Source organism: Sphaerodactylus townsendi, linkage group LG09 (assembly GCF_021028975.2).
Source record: "Sphaerodactylus townsendi isolate TG3544 linkage group LG09, MPM_Stown_v2.3, whole genome shotgun sequence".
NCBI lineage: Eukaryota > Metazoa > Chordata > Lepidosauria > Squamata > Sphaerodactylidae > Sphaerodactylus > Sphaerodactylus townsendi.
The window spans coordinates 45928128-45952284 of NC_059433.1; the positions used below are offsets into that span (position 1 = coordinate 45928128).

General features: G+C 50.2%; 1 protein-coding gene across 2 annotated transcripts in view; it reads left to right on the plus strand.

Annotated features, from left to right (window-relative positions):
* The first annotated feature begins 11865 nt into the window (after positions 1–11865).
* The window catches only part of GATA6 (GATA binding protein 6), a 34408-nt gene continuing 22116 nt past the window's right edge, over positions 11866–24157 (plus strand). Inside the window, exons 1-3 of one of the 2 annotated variants that reach the window (XM_048508651.1) lie at positions 11866–11981; positions 13120–13921; positions 23348–23514. In XM_048508651.1, the coding sequence (XP_048364608.1) occupies positions 13168–13921; positions 23348–23514 (921 nt within the window). In that variant the 5' untranslated portion in view covers positions 11866–11981; positions 13120–13167. Of the gene's footprint in view, positions 11982–12656; positions 12733–13119; positions 13922–23347; positions 23515–24157 lie in introns of those variants that run through there. The other variant, XM_048508649.1, reaches the window with a different exon arrangement.

Sequence of the window (24157 nt, forward strand, 5' to 3'; positions counted from 1 at the left end):
TAAGTGCCAGGTGGGGGAGGCGTCGTGAAGCCGCTGCCGTTCGCTCGGCAGCGGCTTCACGGCGGCGTTTCCCCAAAAAGAGCGCTTCCCAGTGCTCTGGGGAAACGCCGGCTTCAGGCCGGGCGGGTGGTGCGAGGGCGGCGCGGCTCTGTTGCAGCTGCGCCCCCCGTGCGAATGGGGGCCTGGAGACGGCGTTTTTGCCGTCTCCAGGTCGCCATTTAATGCTCGTGCGGAAACGGCCCAAATTTCAGCCTAGTCTAGCATTTTTTCCAGCGTTATTTCACAGGAACTCCAAACATCAACCCAATATTGTTGCTAGTACATGATGTGCAGAATATACTGCCTTTGAACATGGAGGTTCCACTTAGCTGTTAAGGCAAGTTGCTGGTTTTTTTTTAATGAACGGGCACATATATGGACATGGAGTTACCTACCAACAAGTAAGAAAGAGACCATTACCAAATTTGATTATTAAATTATATCAGTTAACATAATATTGTGAGAAGCTGTAATATGTATTCCATGAAGTAGAACCACTCTGCTGCCCTATACACACACTCAAGGTGATAAAGTAACGGTGACACGGATGGAACAATACAAATACAAATACAACCGTGGTGACCTTAGTCAAAATTAAATCATAGTCAGAAAGACCTAAATAACAAATTTAATGTAATGTAACCAATGCCTCACTGGGCTTCAACTGTAAAGCAGAAGATAGCATGCAGAAAAACAACCTGTGTGTAATGCATCATACTACAAATGAATTACAACTAATGAGGACTCCTTACAGAGCAGGGAGGAAAACAAAACCTTAATTATAGGCATATACAAAACTTTTTGGGGGGAACGAGTTCCTCACAATGTACTTGTTACAAATAGAGATGAAACCTCTTGCAGTTTTAAAGTGTAACTCACAGTGCCTTCACAAGTGGGAAAATATCACCCTCCACCCCCACCTTGCTGTGAGGCATTTGTGACATTACATTAAAGCCATTATTTAGGTCTTTCTGACTACAATTTAATTTTGACCAAGGTCACTACACTTGTATTTGTATTTACACACTCACATATAGAAATACACACATGCTGCGTCAGTACAGTGAAGACACAGCACTACCCAAGAGTGGCCTCATTGCTCAGCTGCTCTGAAACATACTAACCCTTCAGCAGCAGATCTGATCAGTTTATTTCCATGGCTCTTAGCCTGGCAATCAGAAGCTCCAAATCAGTGGCCCCAGACTGGGAATCCCACTAGACTCGGGGTCTGCAACCTGCGGCTCTCCAGATGTTCATGGACTACAAATCCCATCAGCCAATTGAACATCTGGAGAGCTGCAGGTTGCAGACCTCTGCACTAGACACAGCAGAGGCTGATCCATGCCTCTGGTGCATGGACTAGGTTCTCCCCCTTTCCTCTGCTTGGATTGGAGCTCATGTTGATAATGGTATACAGAACTAGACATTGAAAGAGAAAAAAATTGTGACCTGGTTGGAATCTGCTCTTTGAAGTGAGTACAGCTTGTTATCTTCACGAAATCGTGTAAATTTCGTTGTGCGTGCACAATGACAATAAAATGCTTATGACAGGCTGGTGATTTTGTTGCAAAGAACTTCATGCATCAATCCCACTGTTGGGACAGAACCAGTTCTAACTTTCATTATGAGTGAACTGCTTTTCTTTTTCTTCCAAGAAGCCAAAGTGCTTCTCTAAAGCCAGGCAAAAAGTCCCCAGTCAGAAGAAGTCTACAAGCCTAGGGGTTGCCAACTACCTGGCAAAGAAACCTTCTGTCTCTTTAATGAAGGCTTGATGAAGTGTAACATCTCCACTCCATAAAAAGCTTCAACTGCCAATTTTTTACACATTAAGGCTCTGTAACAGGGACTGGGTTTTTCCCCCCAGGACTGTTGGCAGCACTACCTATCTACTAGCTGAAAGAGAGTGTTGCATGATCATATCCCCAGCAAAAACTAGCCAGTGGAGATATATGTCTAACAGCCATAGTGCTGGGAAATGAGGGTGGTCACCCCATGCCATTTCCTTTCTGGGAAATCTCTGCCTGCCTGCACAGCTCCCCCCAACACACACACAACAAACAGAGTCTGTTTTAAGACCTGGGAGGGAAAAAGACACACACATTTGTCCTCCCCCGCCCTCCCAGAGCTTAAAACATTTTTGAATGGGAAAAGAATTCAAACTCAGTCGCCCCTATTATTGTGACTCCCAGTCCATACCAATCCCTCTCTGCCAGTAGCTTTGGAAGCTCAAATACCCATCTGAGGATATAATCATGTATCCAGTGACATGGTTGGTTCGGCCCTCAATTCAAGGTAGGACAATAGTAAAACTTAGCAAGCTTAGCTAATTCCCAGCATAAACAACTTTTGAACCCAAGGTCAAAAGACTTCTCTGCAAAATGCTATGGTTTCATGCAGACATGCCTCAACTTCTTAGCACTGGCAGATAGTTTCTGGAGAGAATAAGTGTTACGTGTTGTTGTTTTCCTTCATGGAAGGCAATAACTGCTTTGAAGATGCAGAAGTTAAGATGCCTACAGGATCATGGATTCTCACTGCTACTATCTTACACAGACATGTTATGACATGTTATGTTCCACACAGCAACAGCTGTTCTTATTGCTAGCACGTGCTGTGAAGAATGGCCATGCAAACAATCATGACAAGCATTGTAATCTTGAAACAATGCCAACAACTTTACAGCCATTGTCAAAATGCATTCTGGTTTGGAGAACCTAAATGAAAAGTGTTTCAAAACCCTGAACACAAAGAAAGGCTCCCTGCAGCTGATAGCAAAACGCTCATTCTTTGATTAATGCTGAACTACGCCCACAGCGACAGTCATGGCCACAAGACAGCCAAATTGTACAATAAAGATAAAGATGACATCACCCCATTATTCTCCAAATGTGACTAAATGCACAGAAGCCGAACAACATTCACAGCTTCACGGAGTGTTTGAAAAGCCTGCAAACAGATAAACCCCCACCCTTGGCAGATAAACCACTCACAGAAGGAACCATTGTGGGAAACTGGCGGGAAAGGACCCATGCTTATCACTGATCTCAAAACTCTGAGCCATTCTTAGGGATGAGACACAGCTTGCCCAATCACAGGCAGGCTGGCTCCACCTTGCCATGGGATATATCTGGAGTGGGGTGGGGTGGAGTGGGGTGGGGGAAGAAACTACAAAGTGGGAGGTAAGTGATTTAAAAGACATGGAGGCTGATCAAATTACCAGCAGCTTCCCAGCAGTCAGACCAGTACAGACCAAGTGTGCTGCTAGCTTAGCATCACAATGAGTGATGTTTTGCTAGCAGGGGGATCCCCAAACCTGTTGAGCTTTACATGGGTATGTATGAAACTCTAAGAAAAGGCAGTGGACACAGTCATGAGAGCTCAGGTCAATCACAAAGTGTCTGGAGGTTCTAAAGCAGGGGTGTCCAACTCTGGTGCTTCAGATGTTCATGGACTACAATTAGCCATGCCAGCAGGGGCTGATGGGAATTGTAGTGCATGAACATCTGAAGCACCAGAGTTGGACACCCCTGTTCTAAAGCAAGTGTTGTCCTAGTCCTACAGGTGTGTGTGGATGGGGTGGGGGGAGGCAGCTGATTTGGATGGTCTCCACAGACACAAAAGTGATGCCTCCTGGCTTCTCTGAAGCACTTCCAAGTTCCAATGAAGAGAAGCCAGGCTCGGCTCTTTGCTTTTGTGTGGAGAAAGATGGGAGGGGGCAGAAATTCCCCGAGTGGTTGTTTCATTCATCACAAATCACTGATGTTGTGAGTTTTGCAAGGAGAGGTCAATTGATTGGCTGCATCACGTAGCCACATCCATTTTCACCCTGTGATGAAACATGTGGAGAAAAATGTACAAATCACCAGCTGAAAAGAGAACTTTAAAAAAATGAAAACAAGCTTGGAATAACTCTCTAGTATGGATAAGATAAGAAAAGCTAACATTGTGACAATTTCAGGCCTATAAAGCTGAGTGATTAAAATCGCCAGCTGATCTAAGCTTGGGGAACATTGTGGGACGGATTGCGTGAAGCCTTCCTTATCTGGAACACCCGGGCCCTATCGTGCAGCATTGGCAGGAAGCTAGATTAGGTTGCTTAGAAATGCAGGCCATTGACATTGGTGTGACATACATCTCGCCAAAGAGATATCTTTAGGGAGCCACTTCTGCTTTCCAGGTACTATCCATGTTGTAGAATCTCATGAGTTACATTCTCAAGAAGATGGAACAAGAAAGGATATTTCCCTCCTTTTGCCATTTTCGTTCATTGAAGTTGGTCATTTTCTCTCAACTGAACTTTCCTTGCAGGTAGTTGTCAGCAGCTTTGGGGGGAATGTCCCATCCTTTCATATGTGGAAATGGGCAGCTGAAGCTTTTTATGGCATGTAAACAACATCACCCAGTAAATTTATTTATCAGATCCTCTGAAATTTATCAGATCCTCTGAAGATGCCAGTCACAGATGCAGGTGAAACATGAGAAAATGCTACTGGAACACGACCGTACAGCTCGGAAACCCCACAACACTCCAATTTATTTATTTACTCAGTTATGCTGCACCCCACCTTTTCCCCCACTGGAGATTCAGAGCAGCTAACACCATTCTCCTCACAACAACTCTGTGATGCAGGTCAGCTTGAGAGCGTGTCACTGGCCCAAGTTCATCCAGTGAGTTCTAATGGTAGATAACATTCCATCAGTCTTGTATTAAAAGGGAGGAATTGGGGGTTTTTTACTACTGCCAATTGTCATCTCCACAGGGTTGTTGTCAGGATGAAATAGATGGCTGGTGAACCTTATACACCCCTATGGAGTGGGATAAAAATGTTATCAAGAAAGAATAGCTAGCTGCCCAGCCCAATGGACCAGGACGTTTTCCAAGTCTTCAGGGGGCCACTAAATAGGCCAGTCTAAAATGAGAATCCCATCTGTGGGGTCTTTTGCCTGCCTGTGTGATATTTGCAAGTGACTCTTAGCCCAGCCTGAGTGAGCCAGCCCAGGACACACTGGACCAGTCCACAAGCTGAAAGCAGGCAGTCTCTTTTTTGTTGGTTTTCTGCATCTTATTTGTGTCATTATTTTTATATGTTTTAGCTAATTGTTTATACACATGTGCTTTTAAAATGTTGATGCCTTGACCCAACATGAATTGGGTTAAGATTGGCGAGGACATGTTTTAAATAAAATAAACCGTTATATTTGTGCAAATCTCTTGTGGGCCACTATGGACAGAAAGGCAGGAGAAGGGAGGGAGGGAGGGAGATCAATTTTTGAGGAGAAAAACTGTAGGATAAAAAGATCCCAAGAGGAAAAGCTCTTTTCAAAATATGCAGCTACTATCAGGCTTCTTGATTTCTAGATGGTCCAATCAATCATTGTGCATTAAGCAGATCGCTGAATTAACGAAGAAATGGGGAAGTCAAGCAATGGATTTTTAAAAGGGGGAATATGGGGGGGGGGGGGATGGATACCATTGATATGCAGTTAGCTGCTGAGCTTGCCATTAGGACGCTTTAAAAGCGGGAATCCTTGTTCATTGGGATCACCCTGTAGTTAAAAATTGGATTGTTGAGCAGGGGGTGGGGGGCGGGACGACGACGAAATGCGAATGCCATTTTTCCTACTGCTCTTTGCTGGTCAGCAGCTGATAAAGCGCTGCGAGTCTCTGAGAGGAATGTTCCACTCCCCTTCGACGGCTACCCAAGTAACCTTGCATTTTCCGTGCCTCCAGGACAGATCGTGAAACGCCTGCCGGGGGGGGGGGGGTGGTCCCGGGGGGGTTGAGCGCCAGGCGCCCTCCCCAACCCCCAACAGCCAGAGCGGAGCGCTTACAAGGCCGTGGGCGCCGGGGGGAGGGGACCGCCCCCCTCCCCTGCGCGCCCCTCGGAAGGAGTGAGTCGGTGAAGCCACCCCTGCAGCAAGTTCCAACTTGTCTCTCACCGAAATCGAAAGTCTTGCGAAGGTCTTCCCTTCTACGGAGCGAAGCCCGTTGCTTGGGAGTCTTTCATTCGGCAGCTCGGCCGGATTATTCCACTCCTGTCATTTTCCGGCAGACAAGAGACCAGAACGAGTTTCCTGGGAGGCCCTGAGATTTCTTCAGGCCCCTTCCGCACGTGCAGAATAATGCACTTTCAATCCACTTTACAGCTGGATTTTACTGTGCAGAATAGCCAAATCCACTTGCAAACAATTGTGAAAGTGGCTTGAAAGTTCATTATTCTGTATGTGCGGAAGGGGCCTCAGTTCTGCTCTTAATAGCTTTCAGAGACGGTGCCACCCCCAAACTGACGCCTGAATCCGTTAGCCCAAAAGGCGGAGTGCAGCATTTTCAACGAATTTTCTACCCAGTCCTAACCAGTACATGTCTCTAGTACGTTCTTGCTTTTGATGGCACTTGTTTCCAAAGGAGTCTGCAACTCTGAATAAATTGTTAAAGTGTTCTATTGAACCCAGGAAGATTTATCTCGAAGTAAACATAAGATCAGATGGTGATGTACCAGCAAGCCAATGGAGCTATTGATTTAAATCAGTTCTGGGAGGTTGTGAAGTGAGCTCATCCAGGGTGTAAATTTATATAGAGTTTATTCATTCATTCATTCATACTTCACCTTTCTCCCCAATGGGGTCTTAAAGCGGCTTACATCTTGTCTTTTCTATTTTATTTTCACAACAACCCTATGAGGCAGGCCAGGCGAAGAAGTGTGACTGGGCAAAAGTAACCTGTGCCAGAGTGGAGGTTTAAACTTAAGGCTTCTGAATCCAAGTCAGAAACACTAACCACTACACCACACTGACTCTTCAGGGTTTTTTTTCCAAGGAGCTCCGGGTGGTTGAGGTGGATTTCCTGCAGTTTATGTTCAAAGCAGCCCTGTGACATGATTTAGGATAGGCTAGACTCAAAAAGAATGACAGACAGCCTCGCCCTGTAAATTTCAGGGTAAGAGCAGATTCGAACCTGGCTCTCCTCAGTTCCAGCCCAACACTTCAACAAGGACACGGCCCTGGCTGGGAACCCTGTAAACTATACCCTGTTCAGGATGATGACAGGAAATTTGTGGATTCATCTGCCATTTCCGGAACCGTCTCTATCCTGCAGTGCTCTGCTTGGGTCTTGGTACCTACCTAGCTCTGTCCCCACTAGGCACGAGGACCCAAGTGGAGCATTCCAGAAGAAAGGCGGTCCAGGAAATCTCCTGTCATCTTCACCCCGAAAAGGACATGGACGGAATGAATGGGGGCCACCCAGGGTCCCTGGAGACATCGTCTGCAGACTCGGAAATAAATCCCACTCAAATCAAAAAGACTTATTCCCAAATAAGCCTGCAGAACCCCACGGTCCTTGAAATGTGGCAGCGCTGCTGCAGCACGTGGCTGGGAGATCCGCTTCACATTTCAAGGTCAGCTTCACATTTCGTAGCTCATTGGACATTTGTGGTTCCCGCGAGGAGAGCAGCAATTTGCTTTATTCCAGACTCGTCTATGATGGATTCTCCAAAGGCCAAAGAACATAGATGTACACAGTATATATACTGTGTGGGGTGGGGGGCCCGCGGGACTTCGCACATGTTGACCGTCCTGCAGCTCCGTTGCAGCTACAAGCCCTTTCCCATTAAAAATGGCCAGGATGGGGCTGCAGAGCTGCCAGCCATCCTTTGAATCAGACGCATCCCTGGGATGGGGCTGCAGCTGGGCCAGACAGGGACAGATTCAGCCAGAGGCACTTCAGAGACCAGGACTGGCTCTCCATCTTTAGCAGAGCCTGTTGCCCCCTTCCCCTCCCCCAGGTTTAAATTCTCTTGGGCCCCTTCCACACATGCAGAATAATGCACAACTGTTTGAAAGTGGATTTTGCTATTCCACACAGTAAAATCCAGCTTCAAAGTGCATTTAAAGTGGATTGAAAGTGCATTATTCTGCATGTGCGGAAGGGAGAACAAAAATGTCCTATTCTCCAGTGTGGGTCTGTAATTGCAACCAGTGGTTATTTGCACTGGATCTCCTGGTTCCAGGCTTGCTGTAATTCTAGGCTGCTGCTTTTCTCCTGACTACCCCTAACTGTGCCTTCCCCCCATACCAAGATCATATTTGGATAAGGGTTTATAGGGAAGAGAGTTTAATTTATTTGCACCCCAGCTTTCTCCCTATGGTGACCAACAAAACTCAGCATTTCTGAACATGTACAGAGTATTGTCGAAGGCTTTCACGGCTGGAATCACTGGGGTGCTGTGTGGCTGGAATCACTGGGGTGCTGTGTGGTTTCCGGGCTGTATGGCCGTGTTCTAGCAGCATTCTGACGTTTCGCCTGCATCTGTGGCTGGCATCTTCAGAGGATCCTCTGAAGATGCCAGCCACAGATGCAAGCAAAACATCAGGAGAGAATGCTGCTAGAACACACGGAAACCACACTGCACCCCATGTATAGAGTGCCTCACCAGTAACCCCGCCCCTCCCACACATACACACACACTGACTTGGTTTGCTGATCCTTCTCCTATTAAAACATAAATGTGGTTTAAAGATGTTAACAAGCCTACAGGTGAGATTTGCCCATGGACCACATGACTGGCCGGAATGTCACAGAAGGAATTCTAAACATTTGAGCCAGGCGGGAACTTCTTTCCTGTAGGACAAAGGCAGAAGAAAATTCTAGAGGGGGGATGCAGTGCAGAATAATGTACTTTCAATCCACTTTCAATGCACTTTGCAGCTGGATTTTACTGTGCGGAATAGCAAAATCCACTTGCAAAACAATTGTGAAAGTGGATTGAAAGTGCATTACTCTGCATGTGCGGAAGGGGCCCAAGCAATACTAGCTCACTGCGGTGGGTGGGCTTAGACAGTAGCAACTCTGCCTGGGAGTACCCACAACTAAAAGGAACAGGAGTCCCCAGACACCCTTTAAAGACCAACGAAATATTATTCCCGCATGAAGCTTGGAGCCACTTCCAGGTTCTCTTGTGGCCCACGTAAAACACCCAGATTCCCCCCAGATCCTCCCAGAACAGGACCCAAGGAACAATATCCTTTTCCAAACTACCTCTTTAAAAAAAGAAGCAGCCCAAACCGATGAATTGATGCTGGAGTCCTCTTTCAGCCTGGGCAGCTGGCTACAATGCGAAAGGGGGCTCCGAAGCAGCCCCCACTGACTGCCCCCCAAGCTTCATTGACCCCCCCCCCAGCCTGCCCCTTCCCTCAGTGCAGCTGGCAGAGTGGGCCTTGGCATAACAGGTTTTGGCTATACAAAGCGGCTCCTTGCCCTTGCCGGGAGGGGAGCACTGGTGGGGCCCTCTTTTCTCCTTCCTGGATGAGATGCAAAGGCCTGACTCCGAAGGAGGTCTTGGCAACCTGCAATTTGGCCCAGGGACAGAGCAGGGTGGCCCTAAGAGGTTCAAAGGCTCTGGAGGAAGGACCCTGGTTTCCTGGAAGCAGAGAGGTCCCGGGGCTGTCCTGCACACAGGCCATCTTAAGGAAGTTGCCCCAGACCCCAGCAGCATAGGGATCCCATGCTAATCTATGCATGTTGTGAGTTGCTGTCAATAAACAAACAAATTAATATTTGTTATTGGAAACTGCATATTTGCCATGTGCTTTATTAAAAAATAACGAACAATATTAATGTTCATTTTTATGACAAGTGGTCATTGGCTTTGGTCTGTGATTTAGTATTACTGTCACACCTGCAACCTGTCCCTGGGGACCTGTCTGGCATCCCCTGCTTTCCTCTCCTAGAGGACTGGACTGTAGTTTAGGGTGTGGGTGACTTGGCCAAATCTGTCCATCACAGGAGGCTCATGGCAAGCGCCAGGCTGGGCTCTTCAATGCCCTTCCAGTCTCCATCCTGAGCATATTCTGGACACCAGAAGCCCCCCCACCCCCCCCCCACCCCACACACACACACTCGCACAGCGCATCTCAGCTGCCAAGGTCGTGCTGGCCTTGCCTCTCTGGTCCCCAAAGTCTGGCAGGCGCAGCCATGGAGGGAAAGGGCCAATCTGAAGCCGGTCCATCATCCCCCGAGAGAGACCAGAATGTCTCCGGAGTCCCAGAACTGCGCCAGCAGAACCTCCTTATCAAAGGCGACCGGGCAAAATCAAAAGAAAAGTGCGGTCGATGGGGTGGAAAGGAAGGGGAGGACGGCTCGGCCGGCTGGAAGTTAAAGAGCCCTTCGAGAGAGCCTCTGCCAGGCCGTAGCAGTTCCTCTCCTGGCCGGGGGCGGGGAGAGGGAGATCACAGCCCCGCCGCTCCCTTCGGACTGCCAGGCGGCGACTTGCTGGAAAGCTGAAGATCCGCCGAGCAAAGCCCCGGGCTGGCTCTGAAAGAAAGCAGAAAGACCCGTCAAGCGGAGCGCGCTCAGGTCTCTCCCGAAGCAACATCTCCGGCGCTGTCAGCCGCTTTCAAGGTGACCCTCGGAAAAAGTGGCGGATCGGCTAAGGGCGGTCGGCGGTGCCCCCCGACAGTCAGCTGCCTCGGTGGGCGGGGAGGAAGGGGACACCGGGTTCCAGACCTGCAATCGCCGCCAGGTTTTACAGAACCGCAGAATCCAGGAAGGCGGCCGCAGACAGTCCTGTGTGAAGATATCCCGGGACACCCCCTCCCCCTAAGATGTGGGACGTGAGAGCCGGGAGGACGCTGCCCGCAAGTCGGCTGCCGGGGCCATCAGCAGAAGCCGGCGGTTCATCTTTGCAGCATGAAAACGGCCAACAAAACCAGACCAGACCCCAAGGAGCGAACAAACAAACCAGCAAACAACCACACAGCAGCTCAGGCCGAGGTCTCCGTTTACTACTTAGACGCCGCCAGGGCCTCCCGAGGGGGCTTTCACCTCGAGTCGGATCCCAACCCCCGCCCAGCGGCGTGTTTCTGGTTCATGTGCCGTGCGGGCAATTTGTCTGCCCCCCGCCCCCGCAGGGAAACCCTTCTTTCTGGCTGCAGAAAAGGCTGCGCGGAACTCGAGGGTCCTTTTTCTAAGCCAACGTGTTCACAAGCGCTGTTTGTTTACAACGTCGACGCACACAAACACACACTCGCTGCTCATGTGTTGACACCGAGGCAGACACAAAAGTCCAGAGTGCCCTCCGCGAAATCAAATGAACCGAACCCCAAGCCCCTGAGCCGCTAACTCTCGGGGGCTTTCCGCTTACCTCGCCTGGGGACTCCCCCCAGCCGGCTGGGTTGTTGCCGTCGGTTGCCGGCGCCGGTGGGGGTCCCGAGAGGGGAAGGCGCCGCGCAAAGCCCCCATTAGGCTGCTCCTCCTGCTGCTGCGGAAGGTGCCAGAGAGAGCCCCGCTTGACCGGCCGCTGGTTTCACGTCCAGCCACTGCCCTGCGGAATCTCCCATCGTTTTGTCTGCAGTTCAGATAAGAGGCGAGAGGAAGGGGAGGCAGCAGCCGGAGGTGGAGGCAGGGGGGAGGCGCCGGGGCCCCAAGAATAGCTCCTCCATTGCCACCCGCAGGGGGTCCGCGGAACGCCAGAATTTGGGCCCGCTCAGTGGCCAGCGAGGGGCCCGAAGGTGATGCAGGAACAAGGGCACCTCCCGCCCCGTCGCCCATGGTTGGGTCTGCTTGCCCTTTCCCCCTGCTGCCAACAGGCAAAGGCGCGGCTGAGTGGAGCCCAGACACAAACTGAGAATCCCCCCCCCCGGGGGTTAGGGTCCCCTCCCAGTGAGAACCGGGCTGAGTGACTGGGGGGGAGGCTGCGCCCGCTCCCCCTTTCTGGGGCCTTCCCGTGCACCTCCCCCCGGGCCGAGGGGGCGCTGGCTGCGGGGCCCCGCCGGCCGGCCTGTTTGTTCAGCGCGGCCGGAATCCAATCAGGACTTTTCCGGCCGGGCGGGCAGAGGCGCCTCCTCTCCTGGCCGCCTCTTATACATCGGCCCCGCCGCTCCTCGCCCGCCCGGAGAGCAGCGCCCGCGGGACGCACGGACCCCGCTCCATGTCCAGCCCGGAGGTGCGCGCCGCGGGGGGGGGGCGCTGCGGCTCCGTTTGGGGTGCGGGGGGGGGAGGCAGGGAGGTTGGGTGCCGCTGATCTCCGTCTGCGCCTGGGAGGCTCGCGTGGCCGGGCTGCGGAGGCGGGCGGGGGTGCCTGGTGGCCCCCTGCGGGCGGCTTCTGGGTCCGGGCAGGCGGGCGGAGGGCTGCGTGCTGTGGCTTGGGCGGTGGAAAGCCCGAGCGAGCGGCCACGGGAGCGGAGCTGTGTGTTGTTGACTGTGGCTGTGTGCCACGGCCAAGGTGTGCCGCCGCGGGGCTCCTGGCGCTTGGAACCGGCTGCGTAAACCTGGGAGGGCAGGAAGGAGAGGGAGGGAGGGAACGTGGTGCAGCCTGGCACCGGCTCCCTCCGCCTCCCCTCCGGCTGGCCCGCCGGACGGGGGCAATCACAGCCCTACCGGAGCCCGACACAGATCTCAGCCCCCCCCCCCACTTCTCCTCTTCCCCCCGCCCCCGACCGAGGAAAGGCTCTAGGCTGCCCCGCAACCACCCCCCCCCCTTAATTGCATTACTAATTGTTTTCATTCCGGAACGCAGTCCGGTGACTCATTGGCTGAAACCGAAGCGGAGCCAAAGAGGGAGGGGGCCTCGCCCAGGCCACAGCCCACGCCCCCCCCCCTCTTGTCACTCTCTGGGTCTGTCCGCAAACGCCGCGAAGGCTCCTCCGGGGCAGACACGAAGACTGCAGAGATCTCGGGGCCGGCAGGACCCAGAGGTGGGGGCAGGCGGGGGCTGCCTCAGTTGGGCCCTTCTTGTTCGGTCGAGCGCCGGGGGGGGGGGAGGTCTCCCTGTGACTCTTCCCCCCCCCCCACCGGTTTTTTGACTTGCCAAGCCTCGGGCATCGGCCAACTGCTTCGGAGGGGGTGGGGGTGTTCACATTTTCGATTTAGCCCACACTGGGAACTCCCAGTCTTTCAGACGAGACTCCGTGAGCCTGCGGAAGGGGCAGCTGCCACTACTGGGGGACTGGAGCGAAGGGTAGGGGGCGCCGCCGAGGCTCCCGTTTGAAGGGCGGGCGCCAGGCGTGTGGCCCTCTGCTCATGCCCAGAGGCCCCGTGGTCCTTAACTGGCCTTTCTGTTTCCTTTTGTGTCTCCCTCGCAGGAGCCAGCCTCGGAAGGGCCGAGGCGGAGGTGAGCGCCGCGGGCCTGGATGGCCCTGGCCGAGGGCGGCTGGTGCTTGCTGAAGCGCTGCGGGCCAGACGTGCCCCCTGGCCGGGATCTGCCGTCGCCCTCGCCGCCGGCCAAGCCCGAGGGCCTGGCGGAGGGGAGGGCCCTGCGCGGCCCCTTCGTCTCCCTGGCGGCCGCGCCGTCCAGCCTGCCCAGCTGGGAGGACCTGCTGCTCTTCGCCGACCTGGATCAGGCCAACAAGCTGCTGTGGTCCAGCCGCGCCTCGGCCAAGCTAAGCCCGGAGCCCGGCCCGCCGCCCGTCGAGGACATGTACCCCCACCCCCACCAGGGCTTACCCGGCGGCGCCTACGAGGGGCCCCCGCCCGCCGCCTTCGCGCCCGCCGCCGCCCCCGCCGGCTCCCCGGTGTACGTGCCCACCACGCGAGTGGGCTCCATGTTGCCCTACCTGCAGAGCCCCGCGGGGGGCGGCCAAGGCGCCCCGCCGCCCTCCTGGCCGCCGCCTGCCCCCGAGAGCCCCTCGTCGGCCTACGGCGGGGGCTGCGTCTCGGGCCGCTACGCTTATCCGGCCGGGAGTCCGCCGGGCCCCGGGGGCGCCTCCCGCGACGCGGCAGCCTACAGCCCCCGCGAGCAGTTCCGGCCACTCAACGGATCCTACTACGGGCCCTACATGGGCGCCCAGCTCGGGCCCCCCAGCTGGCCCGCCGGCCCCTTCGACAACTCGGTGCTCCACTGCCTGCCCAGCCGGTCGCCCCTCGCCGTCCGCCCCACCAGCGCAGGTAAGAGCCGGGGGAGCCCAAGCCGGAGCCTGGGGGTGAGCGGGGGGCCCTGCGGGGGCGGCTGGTGTTGGAAATGTGGGGGGAGGACTGTCTGGAGCCTCTGGGCGGCGCCTTAATGCCTGCCTCGGGGACCGACTTTGAAGACTCCCGAATGCCAGAGAGACCCAGACAGCACCCTCCGGACACCACCAGCCCTCCTTCACGTACCGGGGCGAACGGGCTTCCGAGGAGACAACTGGAAACAACTAAGAAAGGAATGGAGAATCCCCTCCAGGAGGTTGGGAACGTCTGCTCTGGGGAGCCAAGAATCCTGCGACCTTTGATTTCAGGCCAGTTTGACCCAGTCCCCCAGATTTCCCCATGGAGAACGCCCCCTCCCAGGATGGGTTTAATCCAGTGGTGGCGAACCTATGGCACGGGTGCCAGAGGTGGCACTCAGAGCCCTCTCTGTGGGCACACACAAACAGAGTTTGTAATGTGGGGGGAAATCGCCCTCCCCCCCCCTTGCACACATCTAGGCTGACCTGGGCCGCTGGGCTCGATTATTAGCATTAAACCTAAGACCTAGTTTTGGGGAAGCAATGTAGGTAGCCCTGTAGGTAACCCCACTGATTTTCATGCGAAGAACTAAAAGAAAAGCCATCGACTACCACCAAGCTTACTCCCGAGTAACGCACGCCTCAGAGCCAACCATTTTTTCTAAACTAAAACCTCAGTATTCAGGTTAAATTGCCGTGTTGGCACTTTGCGATAAATAAGTGCGTTTTGGGTTGCAATTTGGGCACTCCGTCTCGAAAAGGTTCACCATCACTGGTTTAATCTCTCAAAGTGGGTCTGGCCCCATAGAACTTCTTCAACAATTATGCCCAGTCACACTGCAGGGTGATTAGAACTAATTGGTGATAGAGAACTGTATTCCACACACCGGAAAATGTTACTGGTAATGAGTCATGGTAATGAGTTTAGCTGCTGCCAGTCAGGATTGGTGGTGGTGGTGGGGAGCAGGGGGGCTCTGATTTCCTACTCACTCCCTTCTTCCTAATTGTTTTCTGGGTTGTTGGATTGCTTTTGGTTGGGCAGCATTTTCCTGGAAAGAGGACAGAACTTCTTTCTCTGGTCATTTTTTTGGTCAAGTCGCAGCTGGTTTACAGCAACTGGTGGAGTTTCCAGGGCAAGGGGCTTAGAGGTGGTTTGCCGTTGCCAGGTTCTGTCTTGAGACTCTGGTATTTCTTGGTGGTCTCCCAAGGCTGATCCTGCTTAGCTTCCAAGATCTGACCAGATGTGCTAGCCAGGTCAGGGCCAGTAAGACTTCTATTTTCCTCTTCAATTGGGCTCATCTCACTAGTATTAGGCATTTATGCGGCAATTCTAAAGTTACTGCTCTGTGGAATCAATCCTACTGAAGTCTGCTGGGAAAGTATGTTGATTTCATGGAAGAGATAGGCCCTTTCCGCCCATTCGGAATAATGCACTTTCAATCCACTTTCAATGGACTTTGCATCTGGAATAGCAAAATCCAGACAATTGTGAATGTGGATTGATAGTGTATTATTCTGCATGTGCAGAAGGGGCCATAGTCAGAGCACTCCTGAACAAGCAAGATGTGCAGTTCAGCTAATTTCACTGGACACCACAGAGGCTCAAAAGTAACCACTTGAGCTGGATCGTGAGCCTGTTTCTCTGAAGAGTGGAGATTCAATTCCCTTTGGGTGAGTGATGAAAGGAATTAAATACCAGTGATGATCGCTTTAGGTTTATCAGACGAATAAATAGGTAGGTTGGTCAGTCAACCCTGTTGGCAGCATCAAAGTAGTACTGCTGAATCCTGAAAGGAAAAGGGCAAAGAAAAACCTGAACTCCTGTTTTGGCCTCCCCTTACTCCCTTTTCACCTTTGTAGGCTCATGGAAGAAGCAATCTGAAGCAAGCAGGGAAAGATTAAGAGTCGGGTTGCCAATATCCTGAAGAGGGGAAATGCCCCACCAGGAAAAGGTTCTGCTGCCCATTTCCATATGTTAAGTTTCTATTCCCATCACAGACCTTTTCCTGCAGGCCTGTTGGCAGCCCTGGTTCACCGTAATTTCTTGTCCCCACATATTGCCACCCACAGGACCTCTCAGCATTTAGAGGACAGGCCTTGGGCATCTGTGCGCCAGTCGGGATCTGGGGTGAGAAATGGAGAGGGGCAGACTGTAGCCAGGTAGGCTGAATGACATCATCGTGAATGCACCAGTATCAGCAGGGGGAGGAAAAGGTGTGGAACTTTTCCTCTAGCTGGACAGATCTAGATCTGCAATCGCTGGGTGGCTCTGGAAATGAGGAGTCACTCTCTTTTGAAGGCTGCTGGAAACAGGCCGGCTCAGGAGAGATATTCTTCCATTCACCCCCAGCCCTGATCAGTGCTTTTTTAGCGCTGACAGGATTTCAGCCATAAGAGATGATTCTGGGCACTCAGAAAGACATCCAAGCAAGCCCTCGAAAATACATAGGTTTTATACAAGCAAGCTTTTTGTTAGAAAATCTGGGAGATTGGTCAGTGAACTTCTGTTTTCTTAAGTGACTGCGAATTTTTGGATCTTTAGGATTAAGATGTTTCAGACAAAGCTGGCTACAGGACTAATGAAAATTTACAAATCGTTTTCCCCTTGTTTAAAGTTTATATTTGAAAATCAGACATCCACAAGCATAGGTAGCCCGTCTAAAGAGTGATAGATAACCAGCAGGATTTTTCATGAAAGATGCCAGAAGCATCAAAGATTAAAGCTACAATTCTAAGAACATTTACCTTGGAGTCAGTTCCATTGAAAACAATAGTGCTTATTTCTGAGTAGATGTTCATAGAGTTGTTCAGAAATTTTGTCTTTTAATTCTTTTCCTGGTGGAAGAAATTGGGATATTGCCCGGCCAAAAAAAAAGTTGCTGGCAGTAAAAAACAATCAAATAATATTTAAGAAATACTTTTTTAAAATACTTGTATGAGATATTTTGGGGAAAATTTAACAGAAATCTGATTTTTTAAAATATTGCAAATGGCTATTTTAGGTAGGTGGTTGAATTTCACAGTAGAACTTTTTTTCTTTAAAAACAAATTGTTTAGTTCACAGCAGCATCATTTCCCCTAACTACTATGCAGGCAAGCACATAAAACCTTTCAGTCGACCTGATCAGCATTAAACACCCCTCCTTACTCAGGGATTGTGTAGGCTCCCTTTATGAAAGGAAATTAGCACAGCACCCTGATCTTGACTTGAACATTAGTTCAAGTGGGTAAATAGGATTTGCCCCTAGCAAACGTATTTAAGACTCTGGAGGAGATTCAATTCTGGGAGAAAATCAATGAGAAGGTTTTTAGAACTTGAGTGAAAAGCAAAACTAGAGAATAGTTTAGGATCACCAATTAAAACTGCACACAAACTCTTTTTAAAATGTATTTATAGTACAATCCTAAACATTTGTAAGTCCATTAAAATCAGGTTGTTCAGCAGGGCCTAACTCTATTTACAATTACAGTGTTAACCTTGGAAAAGCCATTGTAAAATGTTGGCTTTCTTGGAACGAAGTCTGTTGTTTGTGAATTACAATTTCTGCCAAGTCATTATTTTAGGGTACTTGGAAAAATGTTCCTGTCTTTTTCTAATAGATGCAGCTCCTTCATTCAGATATAGGTTGATTTTATTTATGTATTGAGTCAATTTATGCGCCACCTTTCTTCCAAACTGGTCTCCAAACAACACATTCTGTTCTCCTCCATTTTATTTGTATAGCTTCTCATTTGCTTTTGCTTTGCTTTTCACTAAGGAATTACTTTTATTATCTTTGTTAAAAGGGTGGATGGAAACCTTTTCAGTAGTTAATACTGTGAAAGGCACATGAAATGATTATAACTGTCCAAAACGTTAGATTGCACATGCAATATATATAAAAAACTGATGACAAAAAGTTAAGATGATCAAATAATAATAACAGCATTTAAAAAAACGTTACTTGGAGGCTGGTTTTAAAAGCAAGAAGAAAATAATATGTTAACAGAGTGATAATACGGTATTTGAAAGGGCTCTCAAACAGCTGACTGGTGGCAACTCTGCAGGGTTTGAGGGCAAGAGAGTGGTTTTGCCATCGCCTGCCTGAGTGATCTGTAATAATAATATAGTTATGGGCAATTTTGTAAGAACGAGGAAGGGTTGAGATCGGGCTAGCCTTGAGTGCAAAAGACACCCTGAGGGGTGGGTGGTCTCCAAAGAAAGGGGAAGGCAGGAGATACAGAGAGAGAGAGAGAGAGAGACGCCCAGGGCTATTTCACTCCTCTTCGGGAGATAAGGACGACTTTTGGTTCTTAAAAAGCAGACTCATTTCAGAGTACTTCTTGCGACGTTTTCATTTCGTTGCTGGTTAATAAGGCTGGCGAAATGAGCCACACAGAGCGAGGGCTCAGGATCGGGGCCTTTGGCCACTCAGCACCGAAATTGCCAGCCATGCAGGCGGCGGGTCCCCGTTATCGGCTTGGGCGGCTGGGAGGCGCCGCTGCCGTCGGAAAAGGCGCTTTGCCAGGGGAGTCGGGGGTGAGCCGCGGCCTCAAAGGAGGCGGCCAGGAGGAAAGACCTTGGGGAGGGGGCAGCAGCGACTCCAAGTCTTTGGCTGATCTCCCACCCGATGTCCCCCCCACCCACCCACTTGCCAGAAGCGCTACCCGCGGCGTCCAGGCGGGCGGGGGCGCTCGGCAGATCTCTTACAAAGGTTGAAGCTGAAGCGCTTTTTGCTCGAGGTGAACGCCCAAGCGGGGCTCCATTGTCTTCGCTATCTTTGAGGCCTCCTTTGACTATCGGCCCTTGACGTACAAGGGAGGTCTCCGGAACTCCAGCTGGCTTTGCCGTGGAGGATCCTTGCTCATAACTGTCAGGGTGGTTCCAGCTAATGAATGAACCTCATTCCTCCCAGCCAATTGATTCACTGTCAGAGGACAAACAACCCAGCTCAGACGCCTGCCTTTTGGGTCTCCTCCTCAAGGGGAATTTCCAAAACAATCGAGAAGTAGGAGAGGCCTGATTGATATTTAAATTTCTTCCAGCTCTATCAGTGTGAGAGAAATGGCTAGTTCTGCAATTCAGGCTGATCTGGCTGATCCCAAATAATATAATTACAGGTCATGTAAGATGTTTTGATCGACGGCTTTCATGGAATCATAGAGTTGGAAGAGACCACAAGGGCCGTCACATGACATATGTTCATCCAGCCTCTGTGTAAAAACCTCCAAAGAGGGAGACTCCACAACTCTCCAAGGCAGTTTTGGACTGGTTGAGATGCAGGATCATTAACAAGCGCCTTTCCTTTCGCATTTCTCTTTCACCCCAAACAAATTTCCTCTCGGCCACCCTCAGTGAAGGCCCTCTCCAGTCCTCCTTCCCTTGTCTACGAAAACAAAACCAGGGATCTGCCTGGCAATGCCATTTCTTCAGGTTGTTCAGGTCCAATATGACCATGACTGGGGATTTGAAAGGTGCCCGTTTTCCCTGTGTGGAAATCCTGTGTGCTGCAATCACTCCGCAGCACTCCGACTCTAAGGAAGTTATTTAAACCAACGGGATTTAAACTGCAGAGGCCCTGAATGTCAAAGTAAGGAACAAGAGACGGAGCCTGTGCCTAGTTCCAGAAATGAAAATTATGGTCCCTATCTCAACACTTCCTGTGCCATTCCTACTTCAGGATTCAGCTGTTGATCTGCTTGGAGAGTAGTTTGTAGCTGGCTAGAAGGGTGGCTGTTTGCATGCAGGTCCTGCAACTGCCAATTACAGCTGAGCAGTGAATTCTGGGGGGGTGGGGGTGGGCTTAGATAAAGCCACCATCTCTCAGCTGGAGTTTCCATTCTCTGTGCTAGTTGGCAGCATGACAGCGGCTATCAAAAAGATATGCTGTGAAAGTCTTGCAGAGGTTTCAAGCTCAGGGTGACCAAATACCCCCACTCCCTGCTCTAGACTTGTGAAAGAGGGGACAGCCTCATAAACAGCCTCCAGAAGGCAAAGAAAAGAGCCTTCCCACCCCCACCTGCAGTCACCACTACCTTCATGAACAGAAGCGAATCCCAGCCATTTTGTGCCACTAAAGTCCACTGAAATAGTTCTGTATCTAAGACCTCCCTCCCAGGTCCCGTTCATGCTGAATTTAAAGTGATAATAATAGTCAGGATAGCATTCAATATGTAAAACACTTATTTAAATTTGTTTCCGTCATTTGTAGATTTTTATTACAGTTGTCTTACTGACAAATTAACAGGGCCACGCTTTGGGAGTCTGTGATCCATACAAATATTCTTGGGACTCTGGAAAATGAAATAGAATGAAGTGGAATGCAGTCTGGTCCTGATCCACTTCTCCTGGAGAGGGCTCCAGATAGGGAAGCACCTCTTCTTTAGGAGACCTATCCTAAGGATGTCACTGGAAATGAAACTATCATAATGCATACTGGAGCATCCTTCCAGATGTGCGGGGGGGGGGGGATCTCTGTGTCCAGAAAGCTGCTTTCCCACATTTGGTGGATCAAAGTGAGCTTGCAGACCAGTATAGAGTTCTATCAAACTTCTGTATTTGTTTCAACTTTTTTTCTGCTGAAAACCCTAATTTGTGTAGAAATACAGTTTTACAACAAACGACATGGTTGTATAAATAACCTAAACACTTGAAAATAATTAATTATCCTTGTTAATTTTATAATTGGATATATAGATATATTATCCTGGAAGAAAACTGATAATCGGAGGGAAAAGAAATTGGAACTGCTTTGCCAAGTCAGCATTCTGGTAGTGGGGAGAAAAAGATTGAAGTAGCTTAATATCCCTGGCTGTCAGCTAACGTTATTTTTTCCTGTATTTCTATTCTGTTGAAATCGGTGGTTCTTGCTGCCCGGCACATCTCTGGACTGGGGTGACACTTTGACTGCCTTGAGTTTTATGCAACCCATTAAACAACTAATTTAGGTTTAAAAATTGGCAACAAGGGCAAAATGTTGCAGTTTAATTCATGATCAGTTTCAGGGATGTTGTCTCAAGTGAAATCTAGAGGAGGGGAGGGCATAAAACTACAAATGTAGTCGGTTCACAAAATGGCCCCTTGACAAAGATTCCCCATATAAATTAATAGTATTGTTAACAAACGGATAACTCCTGAAAACCAGAGATATACCTAGCATTATAAAACACATATTAAAATGCATATTAAACATGTTCTTTTTTAAATTTAATGAATGGAAATCCAAATTTAATGAATGGAAATAAACTTTTTGGTACCCTTTAACAAAATACTGGAGAAGAAGTCCTGCTATTTTTCGGGGCTTTTAATGGATCGGATTGTGGCATTAAAACGGGGACTCCGACGATCGACATGACCACATTCTCCCCCCCCCCCCCCAAGCTGTTTCTCCACCCCACCCCCGCAGCTCCAGGCGGGCGTGCCTCCAAGGGCCCCGATTGTGAGGTCTCCTTGGCGGAGTCCTGGCGCAGGATCCCGACGCTCTGCTTCAAACGCTGCCCGCAGGTCTGTCTTTGCCCGACGGGCCGCCGCAGTTTGGTTGTGGGCAGCGTTTGAAGCAAAGCCGCGGGGCGGGCGACGGAGTCAAAGTCCGCAGCTGCCCGCCCCGTCCAGCCCGCTCGGCCGGCGCCTTCGCCTCTCCCCGGGAAGGCGCCTGGCGAAGGCGCGCTTGGCACGGACGAGGCTCCTGCTGCGGAAAAGCAGCGGGTGAGAGACCGTAGCAGCCAGAGCCCGGCCGGCCGCTCCGGCAGATCTGTTTTGACGGCCAGTGGCTCCCGAGCAGGCCAAGCGCCGGATCGTGGCCTCACCTCCTTAAATTCCCCCCTACCTGCTGCTTCCCACGCACGAGCGGGGGGGAGGCGGGCTGGCGGGATCTCAGGAAGCCCAAGCTGGCCTGGGTTTACATGAAGGCGTGGATGCGCTCGAGGGCTTGGTTTAGCGTGAAAAGAAAAGGGGGCAACTTTACTTAGGGTTGGGGTGACGAGCAGGATGGGGGTGAGGGAGCCTCCACAGCGGTTACCCCAGTTGGGAGTAAGCCCTAAAGCGCCAGTCCCGCAAATCCTGCCAGGTCTTCCTTGACTCACAGCTGCAGCCCCCATTCAGAATAGGTCCATTGGGGAAATAAGGCCCATCGGATCACCGAAACCCTAGGGCACCTTTCCCCTTTCGCTTTTTCAGGCGTGCCTTTTTCAAAGAAACCTGCAGCCCCTTTCACACATACAGAATAATGCACTTTCAATCACAATTGAAAGTTGTTCTGTCCTTCCAATTTATATTTTGAACATTCTCCCTGACTGCTTCATGCAAAAACAGTCAGTTCTCCTACAATCGCAGATACAGAATAAATTGAAAATAATGGTGGGACAAAATGGAAAGGGTTGAGGAGGAGGAGATGGGGTGGGGGCGTCCTTTTCTTTCCCTGGGGTTGCTTGGGAATCAGCTCCTGTCCAATTGTCAAGTCTGTCTCTCTCTCTGTCTGTCTGTCTGATTCTCTCTCTCTCTCTCTCTCTCTCTCTCTCTCTCTCTCTCTCTCTCTCTCTCACACACACACACACACACACACACACACACACACACACACACACAGAGGTTACCTCCACTTGCTCAGAATCCTGTCCCTAGAACCTTGAACTTGGAATTTTTAAAACAGACTAAAGTTCAGTTGTCATAACAGTTGTCAAGCGGAGTTTTGCCTGAACAAATTTAGCATCAGATTGTTAGCTCTTAAATTGAAGCAGAGAAGTGGGGCGTCATTTTTTTAACCACATTATAGGAAGATAATATTAAGATGGTAAAGCAATTCCATGGACAAGTAGATTGCAGTGAATGGGAAGAGGAATTCATTCATATTTTAGGAAACCATTCAGGGACCTCTTGACATGAAAGAGATTTAATGGTTTTAGGAGCTAAAAATCCAACTAGCCACATTTAGGAGAAAGAAAGCTGACTGAAGGGATTGAGAGGTCTATGCAGAGAACTGGATTGTACCTGGTAACAAGCCTCATTGTGTTCAGTGGGGCTTACTTCCAAATGTGTGGGGCTATGGATCTCAAACCTGCACTCCTATGCGCATATACTTGGGAGCGAGTGTTATTGAACTCAGTGTCTCTTACTTCCAAGTCAACAGAGAAAGGCTGGAGCTGTGTGGTCTTGACTGGGAATGAATCCTTTTTGGTCTTGGTTACCATCAGATCTTTAGAATGATGGGCTGACGAATGGGATTTATACCCCAGCTAGTCAAAATAGAGGACTGTGGAGGACTGGACATGAAATTGGGGCTGGCCATTTTTTGTGGGGGAGCAAAAAGAACTGGGGGGGGGGAGTTGGAAAGACAACTCAGAACATCTTAAAGGCAGATGTTCCCCACTTGAATTCCATGTTAACCAAGCCTTCTGCCTTCCTCTGTTGCAGACCTCCTGGACGATCTGTCAGAGAGCCGGGAATGTGTCAATTGTGGCTCCATTCAGACCCCCCTGTGGAGAAGGGACGGCACTGGGAACTATCTATGCAATGCCTGTGGACTATATACCAAGATGAACGGTCTCAGCAGACCCCTCATCAAACCCCAGAAGAGAGTGGTGAGTGGCTGGGGGAAGGGATCTGCAAGTTCTCCTCTTCCTTCTGCCCTGCCATCCTCATCTAAGAACCCATCCATCCTTTGCATTCCTGTGTTTTTTTTAAAAAAAATTCCTTAAGAATCAGTCAGGCTCCTTCCACACACACATGCAGAATAATGCACTTTCAATGCACTTCACCACTGGATTTTACTGTGCGAAATAGCAAAATCCACTTTCAAACCATTGTGAAAGTGGATTGAATGTGCATTGTTCTGTATGTGCGGAAGGGGCCTCAGTGGTCCACCATTTTCCACTGAAATAAGTTTTGGTTTTGGATAATCACAAACAGACTAGAAGTGCAGAGTGCTTTACTGGGCTTATTTCCAATTGGCTTACTTCCAAGTAAGTGTGTATTTGTTTGCTGCATAGGAGTCTCATTGATTTCATGTCCTCCCCTCACCATTCAAATAAATGGAAAACCGAAGGCTCTTGCCTTTAGCTGGGTCATGCTCATTGGTATGTATGATGGTCAGGAAGAGGAGAATGTTTCTTAAAGGCAATACATGCACCATTTTAATTCTACTGGTGCTGTGAAATGCCTGAAATGCCTGAAAGTTAGTTCCTAGAAAGAGGCAGTAGCATTGAGTCATGAATAATTAATACC